The sequence below is a fragment of the Lampetra planeri genome, chromosome 5 (assembly GCF_965212315.1).
Source record: "Lampetra planeri chromosome 5, kcLamPlan1.2.h2, whole genome shotgun sequence".
NCBI lineage: Eukaryota > Metazoa > Chordata > Hyperoartia > Petromyzontiformes > Petromyzontidae > Lampetra > Lampetra planeri.
Genome location: NC_136111.1, coordinates 18,793,141 through 18,817,056, shown reverse-complemented (window position 1 = coordinate 18,817,056; position 23,916 = coordinate 18,793,141). Strand labels below are relative to the sequence as shown.

At 50.0% G+C, this 23,916-nt stretch overlaps 2 protein-coding genes across 2 annotated transcripts; both read right to left on the bottom strand.

Annotated features, from left to right (window-relative positions):
• Positions 1 to 385: 385 nt before the first annotated feature.
• Positions 386 to 14,390, bottom strand: LOC144719088 (lipopolysaccharide-induced tumor necrosis factor-alpha factor-like). Its single transcript, XM_078594903.1, has 5 exons — positions 14,111 to 14,390; positions 5,767 to 5,853; positions 4,053 to 4,283; positions 2,754 to 2,976; positions 386 to 1,460 (listed from the first exon to the last, which is right to left on the bottom strand). The coding sequence occupies exons 2-5, from the start codon at positions 5,816 to 5,818 to the stop codon at positions 1,355 to 1,357; spliced, it is 612 nt and encodes a 203-aa protein (XP_078451029.1). The 5' UTR covers positions 5,819 to 5,853; positions 14,111 to 14,390; the 3' UTR covers positions 386 to 1,354.
• Positions 14,391 to 19,436: 5,046 nt separating this feature from the next.
• Positions 19,437 to 23,504, bottom strand: GFER (growth factor, augmenter of liver regeneration). Its single transcript, XM_078594898.1, has 3 exons — positions 23,282 to 23,504; positions 21,511 to 21,749; positions 19,437 to 20,025 (listed from the first exon to the last, which is right to left on the bottom strand). The coding sequence occupies exons 1-3, from the start codon at positions 23,477 to 23,479 to the stop codon at positions 19,863 to 19,865; spliced, it is 600 nt and encodes a 199-aa protein (XP_078451024.1). The 5' UTR covers positions 23,480 to 23,504; the 3' UTR covers positions 19,437 to 19,862.
• Positions 23,505 to 23,916: the final 412 nt, after the last annotated feature.

Genomic DNA, 23,916 nt, shown 5'->3' with positions numbered 1-23,916 from the left:
AAATGGAACGTTTTGAATTGTGAATCGGTCCTGGTGGCTCGCGTGTGGACCACGTAAGGTTCACACAATCGCAACAAAGTTTGAAGCAGAACGTCGTCACCGAGGCCATTCCCTCACTGCTGCTGTGCAGCGTCACATGCTGCCGTTTTCTAGCGACCGCGTGGCGATACAGAGGACTGGCCAATCACCGATGGCTGTGATGTCATATCCTGTTCGACCACCCCCCACCACCTCTGGTCACCCACATTCCGTCATGGGAAAGCACCGCAACAGGATATGACATCACAAGGATGCACGGTTGCCGGAAGTGACATCACATCACGAAGTGATCACCATATGAACCTTATGGCGGGACCCCGGGGTCACGAATAAACGGAAGTCAAAATCGTAATTAATTAATTTATTTTTGGCGACTCCGTCCCACCGCGCACATAAACGCCGCGACCCGTCTGGCGTGGATCATTCTGTTGCCATGTCGTCCAAGCGCAGCGAGGACAAATGCGCAGAAGAAACAAAACTTTGAAACTTTGATTAGCGCATCGTGTAGAGCTCGTCGAGAGGAATAGATTGCCGTATCGTTCGCCTTCAACAGACATAAAATGAAGTCGCAACGCAGTTTATGCGAGAGCCGGAGGCTTATGGGACCCCGGGGTCCCGCCATAAGGTACATATACAGCAGCAGCTGTGACGAACAGTTTAATCCGACTTTCAAACACCTTTTTTTAGGCCTGGTTATCACTGCGGGCATTTTCTTATTGCAAACATACGCACCGTCTACTTCACAATGAACGTTGTTAAAGATGCGCTGACGTAATTCGCAAGAGTAGATGCCTTGACGTCATTTGCATTTGTGTGCTGGTGTCATGGACCAAAAATAAAATAAAAATTACACCGCAAAGTATTCTGTTGAAATATACATGACAATCATCGCCCTCTACCGCGAAAACTTGGTAGGACCCTCTGTAAACGAGTCATGAGCCTCGGCGAGGTATTCCTGCATAAGCAAACATAGTAATTGCCTTCAGATGACCACACATTCATACACACACACGTGCACCTGAGCGCACACAAAAATCCAGTGCTATTGGCAGATCTAAAAGATGCCACGTGTATCTGACTGGTGCAGCCACGAAGCTTGCAGTGACAGATACAACGTCGTTTGCGTGCAATTCGAAGTTTTATAATCGATCACCGGTGCGAAATCGCCAGTTTGAACCAACAACTCTCAAGGGTGAGATATGCTCTCTGTAGAAATCGTGCCGAAGAGTGCGATTTTTCTTTTTTTACACGGACTAGCCTTGGGCCAAACCCGCCGTCCGGGTTTCCTTCCGCGAGAAGGCGGCGGCAGTGGCGATCACATGCGCGTGTAGGTGTAGATGTTGGCCTTGCAGTTGGGGCACCGGTGGCGGACGTCGTGGCAGGAGGGGATGCACAGCGGGACGAAGCAGAAGAGCAGCGGTCTGGTGGTGGGGAGAAAAGAGGCGGAAGTTAAGGCGAGAAAGGTGGTGGGGAAAGGCAGGTGGGTGAGTGGGTGGGTGAGTGGGTGGGTGGGTGAGTGGTGGGTTGGTGAGGGAGTGGGCGGGTGGGTGGGCGAGTGGGTGGGTGGGAGAGTGGGTGGGTGGGCGAGTGGTGGGTTGTTGAGGGAGTGGGTGGGTTGGTGAGGGAGTGGGTGGGTGGGTGGGTGGGCGAATGGGTGGGTGGGAGAGTTGGTTGGTGAAGGAGTGGGTGGGTGGGCGAGGTGGTGGGTGAGGAAGTGGGTGGGTGGGAGAGTGGGTGGGCGAGTGGTGGGTTATTGAGTGGGTGGGTTGGTGACGGAGTGGGTGGGTGGGCGAGTGGGTGGGTGGGAGAGTGGGTTGGTGAAGGAGTGGGTGGGTGGGCGAGGTGGTGGGTGAGGGAGTGGGTGGGTGGGTGAGGGGGTGGGTGAGGGAGTGGGTGGGCGAGTGGTGGGTTGTTGAGAGAGTGGGTGGGTGGGTGAGGGAGTGGGTGGTGGGCGAGAAAGGTGGTGGATACAGGGAGGGCAGGCCAAGGGCAGAGTAAAAACAAACCGTGCCACTGCTCGGCAAGTTAAAGAATATCGCACGAATGCAATACAATTTGTATGATATCAAATGGTTTCATTTTGTATGAATGTTGTGTCGTGATATTTGTTACAAAATGCTTCAGCTACCTATCCCTGTTCTGATATTTCCTGTCACTGATGTTAGCCATGGCCGGGAATCTGACGCTGATAGCAATGTGCTAACCACCGCACTACCGCTCTACCCATTATTTATTTATATACATACGGTCCGATTAAATTACTCAATTCCCACAGATAACTATGACAACATGACCGTGCACATCTTCAAATTGCTCAGCATCATGGGAGAAACCCACAGTACCTTCTATGAGCCAGCAGAGGGAGCGATCAGCACGCATGTGCCAAGTGGAGAGCCGTGGCGCCGTGGTCAGCGCGCTACGAACCCTGCGACACGTGTTCGAGTCCCGATCGAACTAGATCATCAGCTCAGGGGATGGGGCAATCGGTCAGGTGGGGTCCCAATATTTGATTTTGTTTCGCACGGAGAATCGCCGTCGAAGGCTCGCTGGCAAGAGGTCACGGGACGGACCCAGGTGCCACGGGTTGACTGCCTGAGCCGACTAGCAGATGCTCCCCCACCGCTGCATTTTAACCACCTGGCGTTCCGCAAGATGTGTGCGAGCGTCGCATACACAGGCACGCGCACACACAGAGGCGACGCATGACGACTCACATCAGCAGCACCAGGCCGGCAAGGAACAACCCGCCCACGATGAGCCAGGCGAGCAGGCCCGGGTAGGTGCTCGTCTTGGTGACCACCGGCTGTTGGCACGACGGGCACGTGACGGCCACGGGGTCTGGCGTGCGCAGGGGCTGCTGCACCACCGTCACGTTGGGCACCATCAAGTAGCCCTGCGGCTGCATCGACTGGGGCGGCAGCGGCTGCCCGGCGTTTGCTGCAACAAAATCACGCAAGGACAAAGAATAGTAGTAGCCTTGACACACCTGTTGGGGGCAAGTGCTGTTTGCGAGCGCCTAATGAAGGCAGGGGATGAGGAGGGTGGGTGGCCAGCACCACGCCCGACCACCTTTGTCTCTACTGTGGTGATGTTTACACACCGAGTCGACCTAGGGGAGGACCAAGACCAGTTTAGATAATCATCACTGGTGTTGGCAACCGCGAGCGGGAATCGAATCAGGGTTGCCGGGGGTTCGTTGTTCAGCGGTTAGCGCGCTGCACTACCACTCCCCACTTCTGCAGTGCAAGTGCACGTTAAAACGACCGCTTCGCCACCACGCACGCTCATGAAGAAGACCACATACACACCAGAGGTCGCAATCAGGTACCCGATACCCGTACCCTACCCGATACCCGGCTACCCGTACCCGGCCGGGTACGGGTATGGGTACCCGTTTGCGACCCTGGTGCGGCCGGGTACGGGTACAGGTTTGGGAGGGAGAGAACCCCTCCCCCTCCCAAACAAAACTCAAGAGCGTGGTAAACTGAAAAGTGGCTACATTACACTGGTCAACAAAAATAACATTTTTTTTATGGCCTGGACTTTTGCAGCTGTTCTAGACTAATTTCAGGGTGCTGATTCCAAATCTGATCTCAGATTTGCTCTATCACATCTCCTTTTTATGCTATCGGCATACCCCATTTTCATTGATTTTACCCGAAATTAACTCTGTCACTTATGATTGCAAGTTGTTGCGAGTCAGTGACTGCTTTAGTGTTAAAATATGGTGCTGTATTTTTAGGATAATGTGTTTATAATATCATTTTATGTAGATTCCACATTTATTAAATATTTTTCTTCTCCAGTTTTTATTAAAATGAAATATTTGATATCTCAAAAACCTGGCGTGATAGACAAAAACTGATGCCAGATTTGGAATCAGCACCCCAAGACCGTTGGAATACCTTATGCCAGAAAAAGTGTGTTGACCAGTGTTATTATTCACATACATCACTTTCACGAATAAAATAAAACGTCACTGCGGGGAACAACGGCCGGGCCACACAGCTCACCTCCTGGTGGTTCCCGAGGGCCCGGTGGGTATGCCGCTTCAGGGTTGGGCCCCATCAATGGTCCCGCGTAGCTTGGGTGGCCTGGGTAGCCCGGGTGTCCAGGCAGTTGCTGCCTGGGGAAGTCATACGGCGGTGGCGGTGCCTGAGGGCAGCTCGGGCCCTGCTGGAGGTAACTGGGCGGCTGGGCATACCCATGCGGCCCCGGGTTCTCCCACCCCATCGGCGCTCCACCTGGGACGCAACGGAAACTGCTCAGCGACCCAGTTTGACCGCCTTAGGAATTTCTACGAACACCTTCCCAACCGAGGTGGCCGCGGACTGGGTGGCTTCAGAGGTCAAATCGCCGAGCCGGCACAACTGAGATCGTGGGTTCGTATCCAGGCAGCAGCAGCAGCCGCCTGTAATTAAACCTTAGCTCTCAAGTGCATTTAAGTTACTTTGACCATCACATGATAAACATTGCATTCTACAGCAGGGCAGGTTGGAAAGTTCACTCACAATCCGGGCAGGATGAGTTTTATTATTATTATCATCGTAATCATCATCCCTTCGATGTTTATGGTAAGGTCAAGGCAGCTCGCTCTGTGGGAAGTCAACTTGTTGTCATGTGCAAAGCGTGTTCACCGATTGTTGCACCAGTTGCAATTTCGAATTCCGGAGGACGCTCAGATTTAATACTGCGGGGGGCCTATTAACATTAAAAATTGCGGGCCATCTGCTTTAAAGTGGACGCCAAAGATTCCGAAGTTATTTGCAAAAGCAAGGACATTGTGCGCTGGTGTCGGCGTCCAAGTTTGTCATATTTGAAAAAGGTTACTGGAAAACTTTTGAATCATAATTGTACACCGCAACCATCGCACTCCCCCCCCCCCCCCCTACTGTGAAAAGTTGGAAGGACCATTTTTTTTTATTGTTTGTGAGACTTCGTGAGGCTTTCTTGGGTTAAGTAGGGCCATCCTCAAAAATAATTTTAAAAAAACATCAGAATGTGGAATTTCCACCTTCGGCTGAAGGTTGCCAGCTACGATTAATGCCACCGTGACTTTCAGCACGTCGCCATAGCACTGCGGTGACATCACTGCGGTTTTGCTGCCCTTTAGTTCAACAGACGCATTTGAATGTTGCTTTAAATTCCATTTTAAATCAATAACGAAGCCACAAAGCTCACACGTTAAATAGCGTGGGACGCACAACTATCGGGACAAATCGACCACAGATGAAAGCCTATGTGAGCGCAATTCCATTGTGTCTTTCCGCGGTTAAATAAATGAATAAAATATGTTTTAGTCCACCAGCCTATTTATTGTATTTCCAGACCAATATCATGCAGCAGCAGGTTTCGCATTTTCTGGGTCTCATCAGCAGTCAGGCTTGTTAAGCAAAACCTGCCGAGTTCCAGGATGTTATTGGTAAGAGCACTCCATAAAAACCGTGGGATCCCGTTGAACGCGAAAATCAACACTGTACGCAAAACCACAACGCATTTCCTCTGAGCATTACAGGTGAAAGCATAACAAAACAATCTACAACTTGGTTAACTTTACATCTGTGAAAAAAAAGCTTCATAACTCATTGGATTTCTGAAGGATAAATCAAGATTTTGATTCTAACATTTCCCTTCTATCCACCTGCACGTGGCACTCGAGACTGGACAACTCCAGGTGGGGCCAGTGGGAGGGGGGTGCAGAGGAGTGGGGGTGGGGGTGAAACTCACCTGGAGCCTTGTTGAAGTCATTTCCAAACTGGTCTGGAGGAGGCAGATTCATACTTGCTGCTCAATAACAGACGAGGTATGTGCGCTCTGTATAGAAAACAAACAGCAGCAGGGGTTAGCAAATAGGTCACTCAGATATCGTCATGTGCTGCGAAACTGCCCCAACCCGCTAGGCGATAAGGCAGTACAGCAAGTGTGTTTGTGACTTGTCTATGGATATTTTTTGGTTTTTGTTAAATTCTTATCCCATAATAGGCGTCAGCTTGATAATGGGTCCGCACAGCTCAACCTCGTCCCACGTGGTCCTACGCCGTCCCGATTCATCACACCTGGTTCTACAAAACCACACCTGAGTTCCAAAAATCTTCAAGTGGTCCCAACGCACGGTCCCAACCTGGCCTAAAGTGGCCCCAATGTGCTTCAAAGTGCCTAGGCTGTCACATAATGCACATAGGATTTGAACCGAGGTATCCTCAAAATGTGCGGGCTCAGCTCTCCGACATAGCCATCATGAGCCACCCCTAAAAGCCACGTCTTGGATGTCTCCAGATCTGATTAACTTTCAGTAATATAGAGTGCCCTGGAGACGAATAATAATTCCCCTTAATTTAGCAGGCAAGGCTGACCGAGACTCAAGACTGTTTAGGAGGGTGCATTATAACATTAAGCCGATTCCATTCATGGGTGTTTGGCAATGTGGGAGGAAACCCAGGATACCTTGAACTAAACTCACGCATGCACACACACACACAGGGTAAGGCAACACTCGGTCAAGTTCCGCACAACGCGAAGCAATCGTGAGCATCGTCGAGGAGCACACAAGCATCCAAACAAGAAGCGGGCAATAGGTCTTTTTCATAAATCTGTCTCTCCACAGTATTAAATATAAACGTATATTATAAATATATTTTTACACAAAACCCATCGGGCCCCATGGGCTTCTGGGAGTGCATAATGTCCGCAGCGTTGGTTCAGGAAAAGCAAATCTCTGGACCTGTCAGCAGAGTCAGGCTTGCTAGAGTCAATGCTGTCGAACTGCCATTACTACACCCTTGAAATATACGGACACTCATACAACGCAAAAAATCATATGACGCGTAAGCCGAAATATGAATTAGCGTCACATTGGAGAACACGAGCAACACAGCGAAAACCCATCTCTCAAAAACTTCCCTGGGCCACTTTGTTTCGGCAGCGAGATTCCTCTGTAAGTGGAAGACCGCACCTTTTGTGTACTGAAGGGAAAGGCTCACTAACCCACAAGTCATCCCATTTCTGTCTTTGTTGACACAATGAAGGGACAGTGTATCCCCCCCCTCCTCCAACTGGAAGCTGGCAGAGCCAGATCTGCCGCTTGCGCCTCAGCGCTCCAACATACCGAGGCATAGCAAATATTTTGTCAAATATAAACATGTATTTTTAACAGAGGGCAGTGACCAGAAGTAACACATGCAAATTGCAATACAAAGCACTTATGGGGTTTTTTATGCACCCGTACAATACCAGAGTACAGAATAGTATGGCACGTTCTAACAGGGCCAGAATGATGAGTTTTGGCAAAAGAGAAAATGTTTATTTAGAAATGTTTACCCGCCCCAATGTTGCGGGTCAATTCTTTAGAACGTTATCATTTGTGACCCTGGGTCTATGAAAGGTTGCATCCGTGGGGTTTCACGGATGCCAAATCCGAAATTGAAATCAGGTTTATTAATTCCCGAAACGAAAATGAAAGATGGTTGTCTCCCAAGATTGCTGGGAAGAACTGGTTATTTTTTTCATGTTATATCCTAGGACTACAGAATTTAATACCTGGAAGTTTTGATGACCGCTGAATCAAAATATGGCATCAGATATTCATTAACTCGTTCCCGGAAAAGTATGACGCTAAAACCGATAAAATAGTGGCAAATCTACTTACTACTCCTTGTGCTATGAAGAGGAGCGATTTACCCGCGAGCGAGAATCAACTCAACTACGCTATGGCTCCCCACTACAAGCAGGAGATACAAAGACAAAGATCCCACGTATAATCTTCACAAGACTGTTGGGGCAAGTGCTGTTAGGGAGCACCTGTGAAGGCCGGCACGGCAAGTGGCGAGGTTTACACACCGAACCACGTACTCATTTGAGGCTGAGTCGACCTAGGGGAGGGCCAGGACCGGTTCAGATAATCATCACTGCTGTTGGCCAATGAGCGGAAATCGAACTCTAAGTCACCGGGTCCGTAGCGCAGTGCGCTAACCGCTACACCGCCTTTGTCTCCCCAGTGGCGAGGTTTACACACCGCACCAGGTACTCATTTGAGGCTGAGTCGACCTAGGGGAGGGCCAGGACCGGTTTAGATAATCATCACTGCTGTTGGCCAATGAGCGGAAATCGAACTCTAAGTCACCGGGTCCGTAGCGCAGTGCGCTAACCGCTACACTACCGCTTCCCCGCACACAGACAGGAAGAGAAGCACTCATTTCCCATTGTATTCTAAATGTCGTGCGTTGCCGGCCCACGATTCTCCGAGATCTTAACTGAAGAGTTACCCTTTTCTCCCCAGGTGAATCTATATATATAAAATCGCAAATCTGTCTGTCTGTCTGTGTGTGTGTCTGTGTGTCGCCGGACCATACGCAGTTTCATTGGACGAAATGTGAGGGATTTGCGAGACACGATTGGTCCGTTTGGTTTTCCACGGCGGTTGCCCCTGGCAACGGGTAGCGACGCATTCGCTGCGGGGTGGACGCCATTTTTAATTCCCGTTAAAAATATGCGCATGCATTAACACGCGACTCTGAGGTAAATTCATCAAAGTTTCACGTCCTCTTCACCCCCCCCACCCCAATGTGTGCAATTACTATTATAGGGTCGGTAGATAATAAAATTATAGCGATTAGACAGTATTATTGTAGCGCGGGGGGGGGGTAACGGCCCCAGTACCCAGCCTCAGCCGAGTGGGCAATTTAGGCGAGGCCGGAGGCTCTGCACGGTACTAGGCCTCGACACCCCACCACACTATAGGCCGTACATATTACTGCACAGCGGCCAAGGAGATCGTGGTTGGGGGGGGCAGGGGTAGCAGCCCATCTGTGTATATATGTAAGGTTATTAAGAAATATATTTTTCACCCGGGCAACGCCGGGTACTTCTGCTAGTTTGACTATACAAATGCCAACCCCCCCCCCCCCCCAAATGCCCAACCCCAAACGCATCACGACTAAAGTTGTCGGGCCAGTAGTCCCTGGGTGTGGTAGCGTTGCCTTGCATAAATTTAGCTCAAGTTGACCCCCACCCCCCACAAATGACTACGAATTGTCGCATTACAATCGAGCTTCTTACGTAAAACAGTGACGTACATGGCCCAGCGACCCACGCGTGGACTCTGGGACTCTACTAAACAGCACGGCTGTGTGCGCTCAGATTTTTAAACAATTTATTATTATCTGCGCTGGCAGTGATGCACAAGTACAATGAGCCACAACTCAACGCGAGTGAAAAAGACGTAATTTAGTTTAATTTAGTTTTTTTAAGTTTTAGTTTAGTTTCATTTATTAAGTATAGCCCTGTGAGCCATGCGGCTCTTGACTCGGGTGCAACCGCAACAAACAAAAACATGAACAAAGAACATCTTAGAGTGACGACGCGCAGCAGAAACATCCAGGAAAAACCAGCAAAATCTTCCGGAAAAAAAGCACCGTATATCAACGCTGTGCGGAAAAATCCCAGTGGGATGCATGTCAAACAATAACAACCATAAGACAATTTAAATTAAAGTTATCAGGCTAACTCCATACTTCAACAAACAAACATGGCTTAACCATACGTAATAGTCGACGTTTCGGGCAATATGCCCTTTTTCACCCGTATGTTATGAAGAAGGGCAACTTGCTGAAACGTCGCAGGCTGTGTGTTTGTTCCACCATTGGAACCTCCTTTTTGCCAGTAAGCAAAATATGATCATTATTTTTTTGTTTGCATTTCGACTGCAGGTATTGTGGTCTATACAAACATGACTCCTTGTAAAAATGGTGTCAGTTTTGTTGCCAGATAAAAGGGTAAAAAAACATTTGCGTGTTTGTTGTTGTTTGTGGGGAGCGGTGGTGCAGTGGTTGGCACGCTGCGCTACGAACCCGGCTACCCGAGTTCGATTCCTGCTCACGGCGACCAACGCCAAGTGACGGATATCTGAACCGATCCTGGACCTCCTCTAGGTCCATTCCGTTTTAAAATGAGTACCTGGTGCGATGTGCAAACGTCGCCAGTAAGGAGACAGGTGTGGTGCTGGCCACCCACTCCCAAGTGTGCCGTGCCGTGCCGGCCTTCATAGGTGCTACTTTGCTAACAGCTCTTGCCCAAACAGTCTCCTAATGCTTGTTGTGCGTGTGTGATTGTACACTACAGTGGAGTGTTTATATCACGGTTGCCGAGCACAGGCCCAAAACGCCAAGTGGCCAGCATCAGACAGCACTGCCTTAAGTTGTAACGGATGAGGGTGAACTCGTTTGCTTGAACCGACACAGACGATAGGCGGGAATTCCAGGTTGGAGCAGTGCGAGAAAACAAGAAGAGAGGCTTTGTTTGTGACCTGCATTGTGGTGGTGGTGGCTGCTTTGTGTCCTGTCACAGGGTCTCGTGTTCCGTGAAACGCAATACCATCATCGACGTGAAATGGACGTCGTTAATTTGAATCCAGATATGACCCCAGTAGAGTGCTAAAAGCCGAAATAAAAATAGAACCCCTGCTAAGGAGCCATGAATTACTCGAACGAGGTATTCGAGTGAACTCAAGACGTCAATGATTTGGCTTCCCGGCCAGATAGAAAGCCTGAGGAGGGGGGGAAGGAGGGTTAAGATGGAGGTCGTCACATTACAGGAGGCCGTACGTGGGAGGACAGCTCTCGGATGGCAAAGTCACGAAACTGAACGGCCACACAGCACCCTCGTGGCGCCCATCCACCACCCTAAACACGGGCCAAGGGCCCTCAAATCCACCGTCGCCGGCGATGACGCATCGACGGTGTAACCGTGACAGATGGTCACGTTAACGGCCATCAATGTTCAGGCTGGTCCAGATGTCTTGTGACCTACATTTTTTAAGTAAGGTTTATTTAAAACAGAAATTAATATGCAAATTGAACAAAAAAGTGAGGGGGTACGTTATTTTGGCGTGACGAGACGTCTGGACCACCCGAATACTAAATTGGACATCATCACTTCTGCCAGGAGTCACTCACGTGGCTACCACACACGTGGGCGGGTGACTTCAATCGCCACCACACGCACACAATGGGGGGGGGGGGCAGGGGGGGCTCAAGAAACATTGCTTATTTATATGACCACAGACAGCTGGGCACATTTTACCCAGTCCGATGGTAAACGGACTACAACCCGGACGACGACTTCACGCTTCCTCTCCAAAAGGGCCAAACAATGGGGAAGCCGCGAATTGCCCCGCAAATGATTCGATGCAAGGGCGGTAAGCGGTGGGGCACATTGGACGACTTTAGACCGCTCATAACCGTCGTTGAGTTTGAAATCTCGTAAGGCCCACACTTGGCCAGGCTACGAAAAAAAGAAACCGAAGCCCACATTTGTAGAAGCTGGAGGAAAAGCTCAAAACGTCAATAGATTTCATTAAAAAAATATCTGACATATGACGCAACAAAAAAAACCGAACACAACATCCTGAGAGCGGAATAGGAAAGGCGTGGGCCACGCTGGTAAACCAGGAAGATGAAACAACGATTGAGAGAGTTTATCACATAAGACATAACCTGTGACCAAAGATAAGGACGCCCGCCCTGCTGGAAGTCATTGCAATCTCCACTAAGTAAAACGATGGGGAAAAGCTCGGCCTCGCTCGCTCCTCCAACCGTTCAAAGTGCCCATGGAAGCTCCTTCGTGGGGCCAAAGCCCCTGGGAACCAACAAGAGCTCTGACCGCCAAGCGCCACAGCTGTGGCCCAACCGATGTGCTGCTGTCCCACTCGAAAAGGTCACCGAGGTCGCGAGACAAAGCCCCCCGGCAAATAACAAACCATCACCTTGATTGTTGAATGACAAAGCCACAAAGATATGCTGTTGGAAACGGAGATTTCATGAATGTATTTATTAACGAGGAACGTTTCCCCACTGCGGTGCCTCGAGCTCCATGTGTTCTGTAAATTAGGGTGACACACAATAATATTCTTGTGCAGCATATTAACCTAATGGCGGTGCCCCAGGGTACCATAGTACCCCGGCTCTCGCATAATGTCCGTGATGCAGTCACTGTTAGTCTGTTGATGGTCGGCGATGCGGCAATCGACTCATCTGGACGAGCTGTACTCACGATGCACCACTACGGTGCGTACCGCGAGCGTTCAGGCTTTCAGCGCAATCATCGTCCTCGCTGCGTTTTCCACATCGCGGAGTGGCACTGATGTCGAATTGACTGGTACCCCAGTCGCGGAGTTAAGTACGCCCCTGGAAAAAATAGTGTCCCAGAAAAAATATATTGAATTGCCTCGGCCATTTAGTATTATTTGGTACCCCGGGGTACCGCCATAAGGATCATATGGCAAAGTTTCCAGTGCCCCCGTGCCTATACTGCACTACGACCTATACATCGCCTTTGGCGTCCTCTGGTCTAACACCGTTTGAGACGAGGCTCAAAAGAAAGCCGTCTCTGGTGTGGACCAATCAGTTTCAAGGACAATGCATATATCAGAGGTGTGGACTCGAGTCATGTGACTTGGACTCGAGTCAGACTCGAGTCATGAATTTGATGACTTGCGACTCGACTTGGACTTGCATAACAATGACTTTGTCCCACCTATGAGATGTGGACTCGAGTCATGTGACTTGGACTCGAGTCAGACTCGAGTCATGAATTTGATGACTTGCGACTCGACTTGGACTTGCATAACAATGACTTTGTCCCACCTCTGGCATATATTATCAGAGTATTTATTGGTTTGCGTTCTGACCACAAGCATTGTGGTTAAGACAGACATGATTCCTCGTAAAAGGTTTCAGTTTGGTGTTTTAACATCTTATAACACCTGTTTTGTGGCCAGAAAAGGGGGAAAAACCTATTAGCATATCTTGCTACTGGCAAAGGAGGTCCCATGATGTCGTGAATTGTTAAACCGGTTACACACGGAGGTTGCTGTCCGTCAACTCACGGTGGATTCTCGAGACTGACAGGTAAAATAAGGAGGCTTTTAGGCTGAAAGATAAAGTGAAATTTCGAGTGGAACCCGAGTGCATAATACACGGCGCAGTGGGATATGTTGACGGGTGGTTTAAGTGTACAGTAACGCGCAAACACACACACAAATGTGTGGCTCGTAACGGAAGCTCATTTCGTATCTTGAGTCGAAAAAAGCTCAAACTTGTATATTCACCTGCTGGGGAATTCCTCAATGCGTGGCAAAAAATGTGCATTAGCGGTTACCGGTGATGCACATTTCGCGCGTTAGTAACGTGCACCGTGAAGATTTACCTACGGTCTTGTGGTGCTTCCACGTGGCACTCCACTGCTGGATGACTACCCAGGCCCGAGAAACTATTCGCGTTGACCTGCGGCCTACGTGTGTGTGTGTTATGTCGTGTCTTCATAGGTGCTCGCTAACAGCACTTGCCCCTACAGTCTGTTAAGGTTATATGGGGGATCTTTATCTTTGTTACGTTGTGTTTGACGATTCGTTGACGACTGACGTGGTAGACCTCGAGCAAAGGTGCGCTATAAAAAGGGTGCTATGATATATAATAAATAAATAAACACGAGGCATATCGTTGCGCGTTCGTGTTTGTGACTCGTTTTTTAACATTTTCCACACGCAAGTCACGAGTCAAACTACTAATCCCCTTAACACGCTACCTATACCGACACGGCAATAGCATCGGGTGTTTTCCCGAGATTACGAACATCGCAAGATCTGATTAAACCAAATAAACAAATGAGGGGGGGGGGGTTGCTTACAGCGAAACGCGCTCTGAATACCGCACAAAAGCCTCTACCAAGAAGCTCGCGATCAACTTTAAAAAGTTGTTGTTGTTGGTTAATCCACTACTGAATGAGAGCCCCACCCAACCACGCCGGTTATTTTAGTTTGACCATACTTCACCACGACGGTCAGTGCGGGTTGGTGAAGGAGGCGATGGGTGGGGGGGGGATAGCACGTGGGAACACAAGTACAGTACAACTATGGATGTTCTTGACCAAAGTTACTCGCTCGCATTCACCACCCCGCACCGACCCAGCGAGGTGAAGTATGGTCGAGTAAACAACAACAACACGCCCGAACTCCCTTAGGCGCATTAAAACACAAAGGCTGTCGAAGTAGCCGGCGCCACACAGCAGACGCACGTACCTGTTGGCTCACGGTGTTGCGTGAAGATGGAGGCAAAGTCTACGTCTGGCGAACGGAACGAATTACGCAACTCGATACGCCGCCGCCGCCGTCGCCGCTGCAACAACAACAGCGACGACAACAACAGCGGGAGAGAGAGGAGAGACCGACAGAGAAGTTGCTTCCCGGACAGCACACGACTCAAGACCAGAGGCCGAGACGTGAAGAGGAGAGACGCGAAACTCGGAGCGCTGCAGCGACCGTCGCGGGATCCGCCGCTCACTCCACTCCACCCCCCCCCTCACTCCACCCCCCCCCCTCACTCCACCCCCCCCCTCACTCCACCCCCCCCCTCACTCCACCCCCCCCTCACTCCACCCCCCCCTCACTCCACCCCCCCCTCACTCCACCCCCCCCTCACTCCACCCCCCCCTCACTCCACCCCCCCCTCACTCCACCCCCCCCCTCACTCCACCCCCCCCCTCACTCCACCCCCCCCCTCACTCCACCCCCCCCTCACTCCACCCCCCCCTCACTCCACCCCCCCCCTCACTCCACCCCCCCCTCACTCCAACCTCCCCTCACTCCACCCCCCCCCTCACTCCACCCCCCCCTCACTCCACCCCCCCCTCACTCCACCCCCCCCTCACTCCACCCCCCCCCTCACTCCCCCCCCCCTCACTCCAACCTCCCCTCACCCCTCCCTCACTCCACCCCCCCCCCTCACTCCACCCCCCCCCCTCACTCCACCCCCCCCCTCACTCCACCCCCCCCCTCACTCCACCCCCCCTTCACTCCACCCCCCCCTCACTCCAACCTCCCCTCACCCCTCCCTCACTCCACCCCCCCCCTCACTCCACCCCCCCCTCACTCCACCCCCCCCCTCACTCCACCCCCCCCTCACTCCACCCCCCCCTCACTCCACCCCCCCCTCACTCCACCCCCCCTCACTCCAACCTCCCCTCACCCCTCCCTCACTCCACCCCCCACTGCTGCGTCACGAACCCGCAGGGGTTGGCAAGAGGCAGCCGCATGCCGCTGTTGTGGGCAGCAATCGGCGGCTCTCAACCGGGGGGCTGGGTGGGTCGGGGTGGGGGGACGCAGACCCCCCCCCCTGGGTGAGTCAGGGTGGGGGTATGCGGACCCCCCCCCCCCTCCTGGGTGGGTCGGGGTACGCGGACCCCACCCCCCCCCTGGGTGGGGGAGGGATGGGAATACTTTGCAATGTCCCAGGATGTTGGTACGCGAGGTGATTCATGTAAACGTTGTGAAATTGTCACGCGCCACGAGTCGGCCGTGCCACCCAACACACGCCGTTGTTTCGCAACATGTTTGGTTTTTTTTAATTTCCATCCCGATTAAAGTTGGAACGATGCGTGGCCGAAGTGCTTTCGTTGCGAATGTCGAGCGTCCGACCAACTTTCCATCGGTTCTTCTAACAAAATAACTGCGATTAAATAAAATGTGTAAAATCTACGCGGTGATAACCTGCGACTCTCTGTATATGGAGGGTGTTTGAAAACGATTGACCCAATTTCAAAGCAGTATATTTCACGATGGCAACATGTTACATTTACACAAAAAGTTACGAACGGTTTAATGAGTTAGCAAGTTTTACTAACCATTTTATAAATGCTCTATGTGCCCTCCACGTGCTGTACGGACAACATCGAGACGATAGTTGGATTCGTCCCAAACGACTCTCTTCTCCCGTTTTCCTCTGAGGTGTGTGGTCGCCCTGTGCTCTTCCCCTTACATAAACAGCCTGTTTCCTCAAATCGTCCGTACCAATGACGAATGCTCTTTGACATTGGCGGGCTCAATGCCAAAACGCCGTTGAAACGCACGTTGCACCGCAATTACGGATGCAGTCTTGCTGAACTGCAGAACGCAAAACGCCCCTTGTGTGTTGCGAGATCACCGTCTTGCGAATGACTGAGGCTAGGGGCTGTTTGTGCGCTGGGAGAGGCATTTCGCGGTCATCATTTGAAACTCTACGCCCCGAACTTTCAAGTGGTAAGAGTTTAATTCATGGGCGGTTCGTGGTTGCAGAGATATAGCGATTTCAAATCGGGTCCATCGTTTTGAAACACCCTGTATGTAAAAATAGACATTTCTTAACTCATTGATGGTAAACTACGCAGCTTCCGAGAGTAACCAGCGAGAGCGAACGAATTCCGTGTTATTTTTTTAAAATCCTTTATATTAAGTTCACTTGCTTGCTTGCTTGCGCGCTTACGACCATGCAAATATTTCGGTCGTTTTTTAACCCACTTCCAGTGATCCAATCGAGCTGACATTTTGCACACAGACTCGTTGTGCATGACAATTTATTTTCGTGAACATTTTTTCCAAAATATTACACTTTTTAGGAAAAAATTATATTTAATTACCAATTGCTTAATGGTGGCAGGCAATCATCTGACCCATAGGTGGCAGCCATCTCAAGCCAGAGGACGAGAGGACTCTAGCCGCCATGCATATAAAGGATTTATAGTGAAAAACTTTGTTTTTACGGGTTAATTTTTTATTCGTTTGCCGTTACTTAGCTAGTCAGGATACCTCACAAAACGCAGGATTGGCTGAAACAAAATTGCCGTTCCTTATTCGTACATTTATTTCTCCCAGAACCACGCTTGGTCGGGTCAGCTTTAAACCAAACAAAAAAAATCAACGAGGGGTCAGGGAACACAGTGGCAACGAGCCAAGCCTGTCTGAGAACGCTATTGCACCGAATCCGGCGCACGTCTTTGCGAGCAACGTTTGCGAGTCCATCTTCGCGACTGGCTGGCGATCAATCAGCCTCTTGCTGAAATTTCACTTCCTCGTCGGATTCGTCCAGAAATAAGTATAACCCGTAAAAACAAAGTTTTTCACTATAAATCCTTTATATGCGTGGCGGCTAGAGTCTTCTCGTCCTCTGGCTTGAGATGGCTGCCACCTATGGGTCAGATGATTGTCTGCCAGTATTAAGCAATTGGTAATTAAATATTTAATTTGTTTTCCCTAAACAGTGTAAAATTTTTGAAAACATTTTTCACGAACATGTATTGTCTCGCACAACGAGTCTGTGTGCAAAATGTCAGCTCCATTGGATCACGGGAAGTGGGTTAAAAAACGACCGAAAAATTTGCACGGTCGTAAGCAAGCAAGCACGCAAGCACGCAAGCGAACTTAATATAAAGGATTTAAAAATCAACATTCGGATTCCGATTCTGTGCTCTCTTTCTCCCCGCGCAAGGCCGTGGCTCTTCTGCTAGACCCCGCTGTTCCATCCCCTCCTGCCAAGATGTTCACCACGAGTGTCCCGATTCCAAGAAGCACTTCGACACCCACTCGTCCATGTGATCGCGGCGGCCGCCTTCACGCGAGCCCACGGACTGAAGTCAACCGAGTCCCGTTGCGTAACGAGCGTGGGGGGCAGGGGGTGCCTTGAACCCCCCCCCCAAACCAACCAACCAACCAACCCAGTGGTGGCCAAAGCTACGAGTTGGATGATGCCCCCTTGACAACGTGTCAAAGAACACCAACAAAATTTCAAATTATTTCGACGAAAACGCTTCCATTTTACGCGCCACGTTTTATTTTAATGTCGAGCAGCGGCGTAATTTTGCAAACGAGGTACTACGAACATCTTTCGACAACACAACTCGCCACTGAATCAACTCAAGCCCCAAGTCACCTGGGGCTTTTATTTATTACATTGTTAATCATCAGGCACATGAGGCGCGTAAGTGGCTTAAACACACATCTGTCATGAAATAATTTAAACAACTCATAATGGTGCGACCGGGGGCTTGATTGAATCTGAAATTGTCCGTGGACTGAGCTCCGGAAAATGTCTACGCCGTCGAAGGTAGGGGAGAGTTGGGCCCAACCACGCAAATAACTCAACACACAATAAAAATACAACCTCTTTTATTGTCATCACACGACTCCCCTCCTTATTCTACGTTACACGTGCAGAAGGTCGGTGACGGAATACAATAAAATGCGTCACCAATTGTTTACGAAATATTCAGCGATACACGCGCAAACGCCTTGAGGGCAAACACTGCTGTTAGCGAGCACCTATTAAGGCAGGACCGGCAAAAAAGGGGGTTGGGGGTGGCTAGAACTACGCCTGGCCACCTTTGCCTCGCTCGTAGCAATATTTACACACTGCACCAGATACTCATTTGAGACTGGGTCGACCTAGGGGAGGCCCAAGACCGGTTCGCTGTTGTTGGCCGTGAGCGAGAATTGAACTCGGGAAGCCACACTCGCACCACCGCTCCTCACGCAAACACAAATATCCCGCATGTAGCTTCAACAGATTGTTGGAGCAAGTGCTTTGTGAGCACACTATGAATGCTGGCACGGTACGCATGGGGGTGGGTGGCCAGCACCACGTCCGACCGCCTGTCTCCCCAGTGGCGATATTTACACACCGCAGTAGGTAGTCATTTGAGGCCTAGTCAACCTCGGGGAGGCCCAGGACCGGTTCAGATATTAGTCACCGATGTTGGCATTGAGCAGAAATCGAACTTGGGTGGCAAACCGCTCCACTACCGCTACCCACGCACACATACATACATACACACACACATACCAACTTTATCACGAGACCACAGGCACGACATTGCTCGCTTAAAATACCACTGCAGATACCAACGTAGGAACACCACAAGGAAATTCACGTGCGGAGTTCACACCGTACCCACGGCACGATCGCCGACTATTCCAACTGCATTGTTGGGGCATTACTTTGCTCCAGTTTCAGGTCGACAAAGTTCAACCCAATGTTTTCAAGTCTTCAGGTGAGATAACGGGTGGAGGTGAATTCACCAAGTAATTTGAGCGTGGCAAAAGTCTCTTCATCATTGGCGCGTTTTCTATCAGGGCGGACACATGCATTCAACTGCCAATCGCCACACTAAGAGGTGGTGATGTCATTCCAGCGCTCATGCCAGGCGAGGTGCACTTTGAGGCCATGTGGAGGTTCAAAGGCTCACTAGCAGCTGATCGGGAGAGAGACTTGTGCGTTATGGGATAACCGAGGTGCCACCTGGCATGTTTTTAAAGATCTCCTGTATAGCCTAAGATGGTTATTGGGGCAAGTTTTGTTAGCGAGTACTTATGAAAAGACAGAGATGTTTTGCAGTCAGGACTCTTATGGACAGGCAATTTAAGCAACACGTTCCTTCGGAGTGGGCAGGTAGGAACTTGGTTGGACAGCGCATTCGTGCACGACAGACAAATAATCCCTGGCGGGCAGTGTGGAACCTGTGTTCCTACCGGTTTAATATACAAGGCCGTAAAGATGAACTGTGCTGGTCTCTAAAATAACTTGCACACTACATTAAGGTTTCAGACGGGTTACCTTTATTGTAGTGCGTCAATGTTATCCCCTTATATGCACGTGTATTCCAACAAAATTGGACACTCCAATTTCCTCCCGCATAAAAGTTCAAATCCTTCAACCTAAATTTGCGAAAGTTGCAAACGGAGCCAGTAATTTTTTTCTATAAATATTGAAAATTATAAATAACATCAAATCACACTTTACTCAATTGCATAGTGCTGTTGCATTGTAACATTTACTTTTATATTTCAACGTTCAATATCAAAGTGCGCTGAGCCACACACCTGTAGAAGTCAAAAAATCAGTAATCATGGATTGGCATCACAAAGGATTAGAGTCATAGTAATAAGAGTATTAAATCGTGGGTTTGAGTCAAGGGTCATGGGGGGTTGGTGGAAATGAGGGTGGGCGATCTACGTGTTCCATCGCTCAGTCACAGGAACCATCGCTCCACCCATCCTTCCAGCGCTCGTCCACGCGGCTGCAGTCGAACTGGGGCTTTCCGAGTCTGCGGTTCACGTCGTTGTGCAGGCCGCACATCCACTGTGATAGACCGCGGCGGCTGCTCGTGTCCGGTGGCCGCATCTCAATCCTGCGCAGCAGCAACACACAGACACACACATGATGAAAATTTAACACTTTAATTCAAATATTAGGAAGCCACTGCGGCCATGCACTTTCAAATCTAGATTGAAAACAAATTTATTAAGAACTGCTTTTTGTGTTTAGTTCGTTGTCCTTCCCCTGCACCACCGATCAGCACAGGTTGGCTACGTATGCTGCGAAAGAAGTTCAACATACATACAATGGTCGCAGTGCAGCATTGGCAAATGGTGGCTATTGGTAGTTGGTGGTGGTAGCAATGGCCATAGTGAGCCATGCCTATAAATGAGATGCTTTGGGAGGAGGTAAGGTTGGTGGCTTGTACGGACATCCCTGCTGTGGGCAACAAGGAGGAATGGAAAAACACGCAGCCAAAGGGAAGCACAGCTGAGCACAGGGAGATTTGTGGTGGTACGTGTAAATGGTGGAGTGGTTCGTGTAGAGTGGGTTCATAGCACTTCAAACCTGGCACGGTCCAGCATGGCAAGGTCCAACAATCCTCATGACTGACACAAATTGGGAAAGGCTGTCACAGCCAGCAGTGTTTCTGCTATACAGCCATTCATATTTCTTCCAGTTTTCTATTCCCAGCTTGATTAGCCCCATTTTTTAACCAAGTTAAACCCAAGTTAAACTTTAGCAGCCTTATAGTTTACTGCAGTATACTCAAGACAACCCGTTTGTCAGCTTAAATACTTCCTCTTGTTTAGTTGTATGCCGTTTTTTAACCACTTACCATCGCCTACACACAGCGCCTTCCCCTAACCCCCTGCAGCATAACAAAAGGAGGCTTAACTTGACCCTCCCCCACGGCCCATCCTGGCTCCTCCCCCCCCGCCCATCCTGGCTCCTCCCCCCCCTTTAACCTGTATATAGTCTCGTGTCTCTTAAGAGTTCTCTCCACTTGATACAGTAATTTTGCTGTGACTGTACCACCTGAAGACGGAAGCTTGTTGCCTCCGAAACGTCGTGATTGAATTTAATTTTATGTTTTACCTACGTGACTTTACCGAAAAAAACAAAGAGTATGGTCCCTTGCAGTCACAAAAACTTCAAATCTAGAATTAGAGCCAGCAGTGTATTAACGGCTGTTTATATAAACAAAGGTATACTGCTGTGGATACACTACACAGCAGCAACACAGGCAGGTATCAAAGATACACCGAGACATGAGGAAGCACAACAAGGTAATAGAGACACAGGCCCGTTGTGGCACAATGACAATGAAGTCAAGTGTGACAACAAAGACGGCACGTGTGGACACATGGAGGCAACGGGCATCACACGCAGGTGCAAGGAGACACACTGACAACACACTGCGGCGCATGGAGACACGTGACACACAATCACACAGGAAGACCCAACCAGACGCATTGATACACGTGGTGGCACAGGGAGAAGAGAGCACTTGAAGATACACGGAGCCACACGGCTTTGCAGGGGGAACCACAACAAAGTCCCCACGGGGAATCACCTTTCTCGCATGTCCGTGGCGCAATCCTCGCACGGGTAGAAGCGTGAGAACAGCCGCACCATCTCCCCCATGTCGCGACGCTGCTGCGTGCTCGGCTGCTCGGGGTAGTAGGCGGCCATGGTGTGCAGGAAGGTCCACGTGCTGCGACCCAGCTCCTCCCGGTCCACGGGGCACTCGACCGCGGCCGCTCTGCGCTGCTCTGCCACCTCGGTCGCAGCGCTGCCCGCTGCTGCCCCCTTCTGCTCGTATCGAGGAAAACGCGAGAAGAGCGAAGGTGACGAAACAAGCATGTAACGATGATCAGGATCGATGTGTCATCATGGGCAAAGTCGTTGATACCTTCTTCCAGAAATCCCGCAGCTGCTGCACAGTTTGACATGCGACCTTCCAGGATTTGCTGGAACAGTATCTCCACCATCTGCTCTTACATCTTCATCTTGGTCGCCAGATTCGTGGAGATCACTCCAATGCCCGTCTCGGTAACTGGCTTCCCAATCATCACGCACACATGTCCTACCCCAGTGTTAAATTTCGAGTTAAAGCTTTCGTGACTGCAGGGATTCATCTTCTTGGTTCTTTCGGTAAAGTCACGTAGAAGAGAAATAATAAAATAATACAAATAAAACATAATAAAATACAATTCTCACGACGTTTCGGCCACAACGCAAGCAGCCGTCCTCAGGTGAAGAACAGGGCTGTCTTATTTTTTTGTATTATTTTATCCTACCCCAGTGTTCTTCATTGCAAGGTCCGCGGGCGACCGGTGGCCTCTGGTGGCCTTGAGTGCGGCCCCCGACATTAGACAAACGTGAAGGCGGTGTGGCGGCCCTCACACCGATGTGTTACCGGCGAAAGTGCCCCCTTTCCCCCACTCCGAAAATTAGTTAAGAACACTGACCAACCCCAGTGTAACATTTTCAGCGCCTTGTCGGGCAGCGAAGGATAGCGACGGCGTGGGAAGGCCTTAACACAGCAGCGAATAGACCATGGTCGATGGTGTTCACAACTACCAACGAAATCCTAATGGGGCACAATCTGCTTAAAGTATAGTATACGACAATGATTCCTAACAGGGCTCCGTTTATTTATAAACTGTGAATTGGATGATGTATGATTAAATGTACGGAATTGTCAAATTAATCTCAATGGACGGTACTGTCAAATTGCCTACTTTGCAGCTTTAACCTTTGTTAAAGGATGTGATTATAATACTGTCATGGTTTTAATGGATATGGAGGATGACAACCGATAAATAGGGCTTTATTTCTCACGGAATGTTTTGTTTCCCTGATAGACTGGAGGTGGGTCGTGCCTGGAAACCTCTGCAGCGAGAGATATACTGGATGTGCTTTGCCGGGTGCAGTAACGTGCTCCGGTTTGGTTACCTCGAAACAACGTGACCGAAATAAAACCCTCCTTATAATTGTTAAATGACGACGAGCGCAACAATGGTTAACCAAAAGACAAGCTTATAATAGCCAATTTAAGAACACTATAAAATGGTTAAAGTACGTGTTTATACTGTAATGGTTAAACGAAGACCGCTGTAACACTGGTTAATGAAGTACATGATTATACCAGCTAAAGACCACTGCAAAATATCTAAAGGACATGTTTATAGTAGTTATATAAGGACCACGGCCACAATATGTAAACGCCATGCTTATAATAACGGATCAATATAAACCACGGCAGCAATGGTTAAATTACATTCTTATCATGTTCAAATAGAGACCCGCCTTCACAACGGTTACTCAATTCACCCACGCACCTCCTTCCTCTGCGCCTTCATCCATGACGTGAAGTCTGTGCACGCCCGGCACGGCTTGGGAGCTCCTGGGGCCTTGGCCGCTGAGCTTGACCCGGGCAGTGACCCGGGCAGTGACCCGGACACTGACCCAGACCCCGGAATTGACCCCAATCCCAAACCCGGTGCCAGCGTGGTCTCCTTCTCACTGGGCGCAGCCATGACTGGTGGCGCGGGGCAGCTTGGGAAATAGAGGAGCCCCCCCCTCTCCCCCACCCCCGCCGCTCCGCCCCCACCCCCGCCGCCCCGCCCCCACCTCCGCCGCTCCGCCCCCACCCCCGCCCCCGCCGCCCCGCCCCCACCCCCGCCGCTCACATAGTCTGTGACGTCATAACAATAATCGAAGTCACCTGTCGGCCATCATAGGTGGGGGAATAAATAAATACAAATTTTATTAGGGGCCGTCCATAAATTACGTCACGCGATTTTTGACGATTTTTGACCACCGTCACACGGCGTCACAAAAAGTCAGACCCCCCCTCAAATATGACGTCACAAAGCTCTGCCCCCCCCAAAACCATATTTCCATTTTGAAAATAAAACATGCTTCAAATCGCTTTAAACTGTTGTCATTGTAGTGCGTATTTAATGTGGCGCTG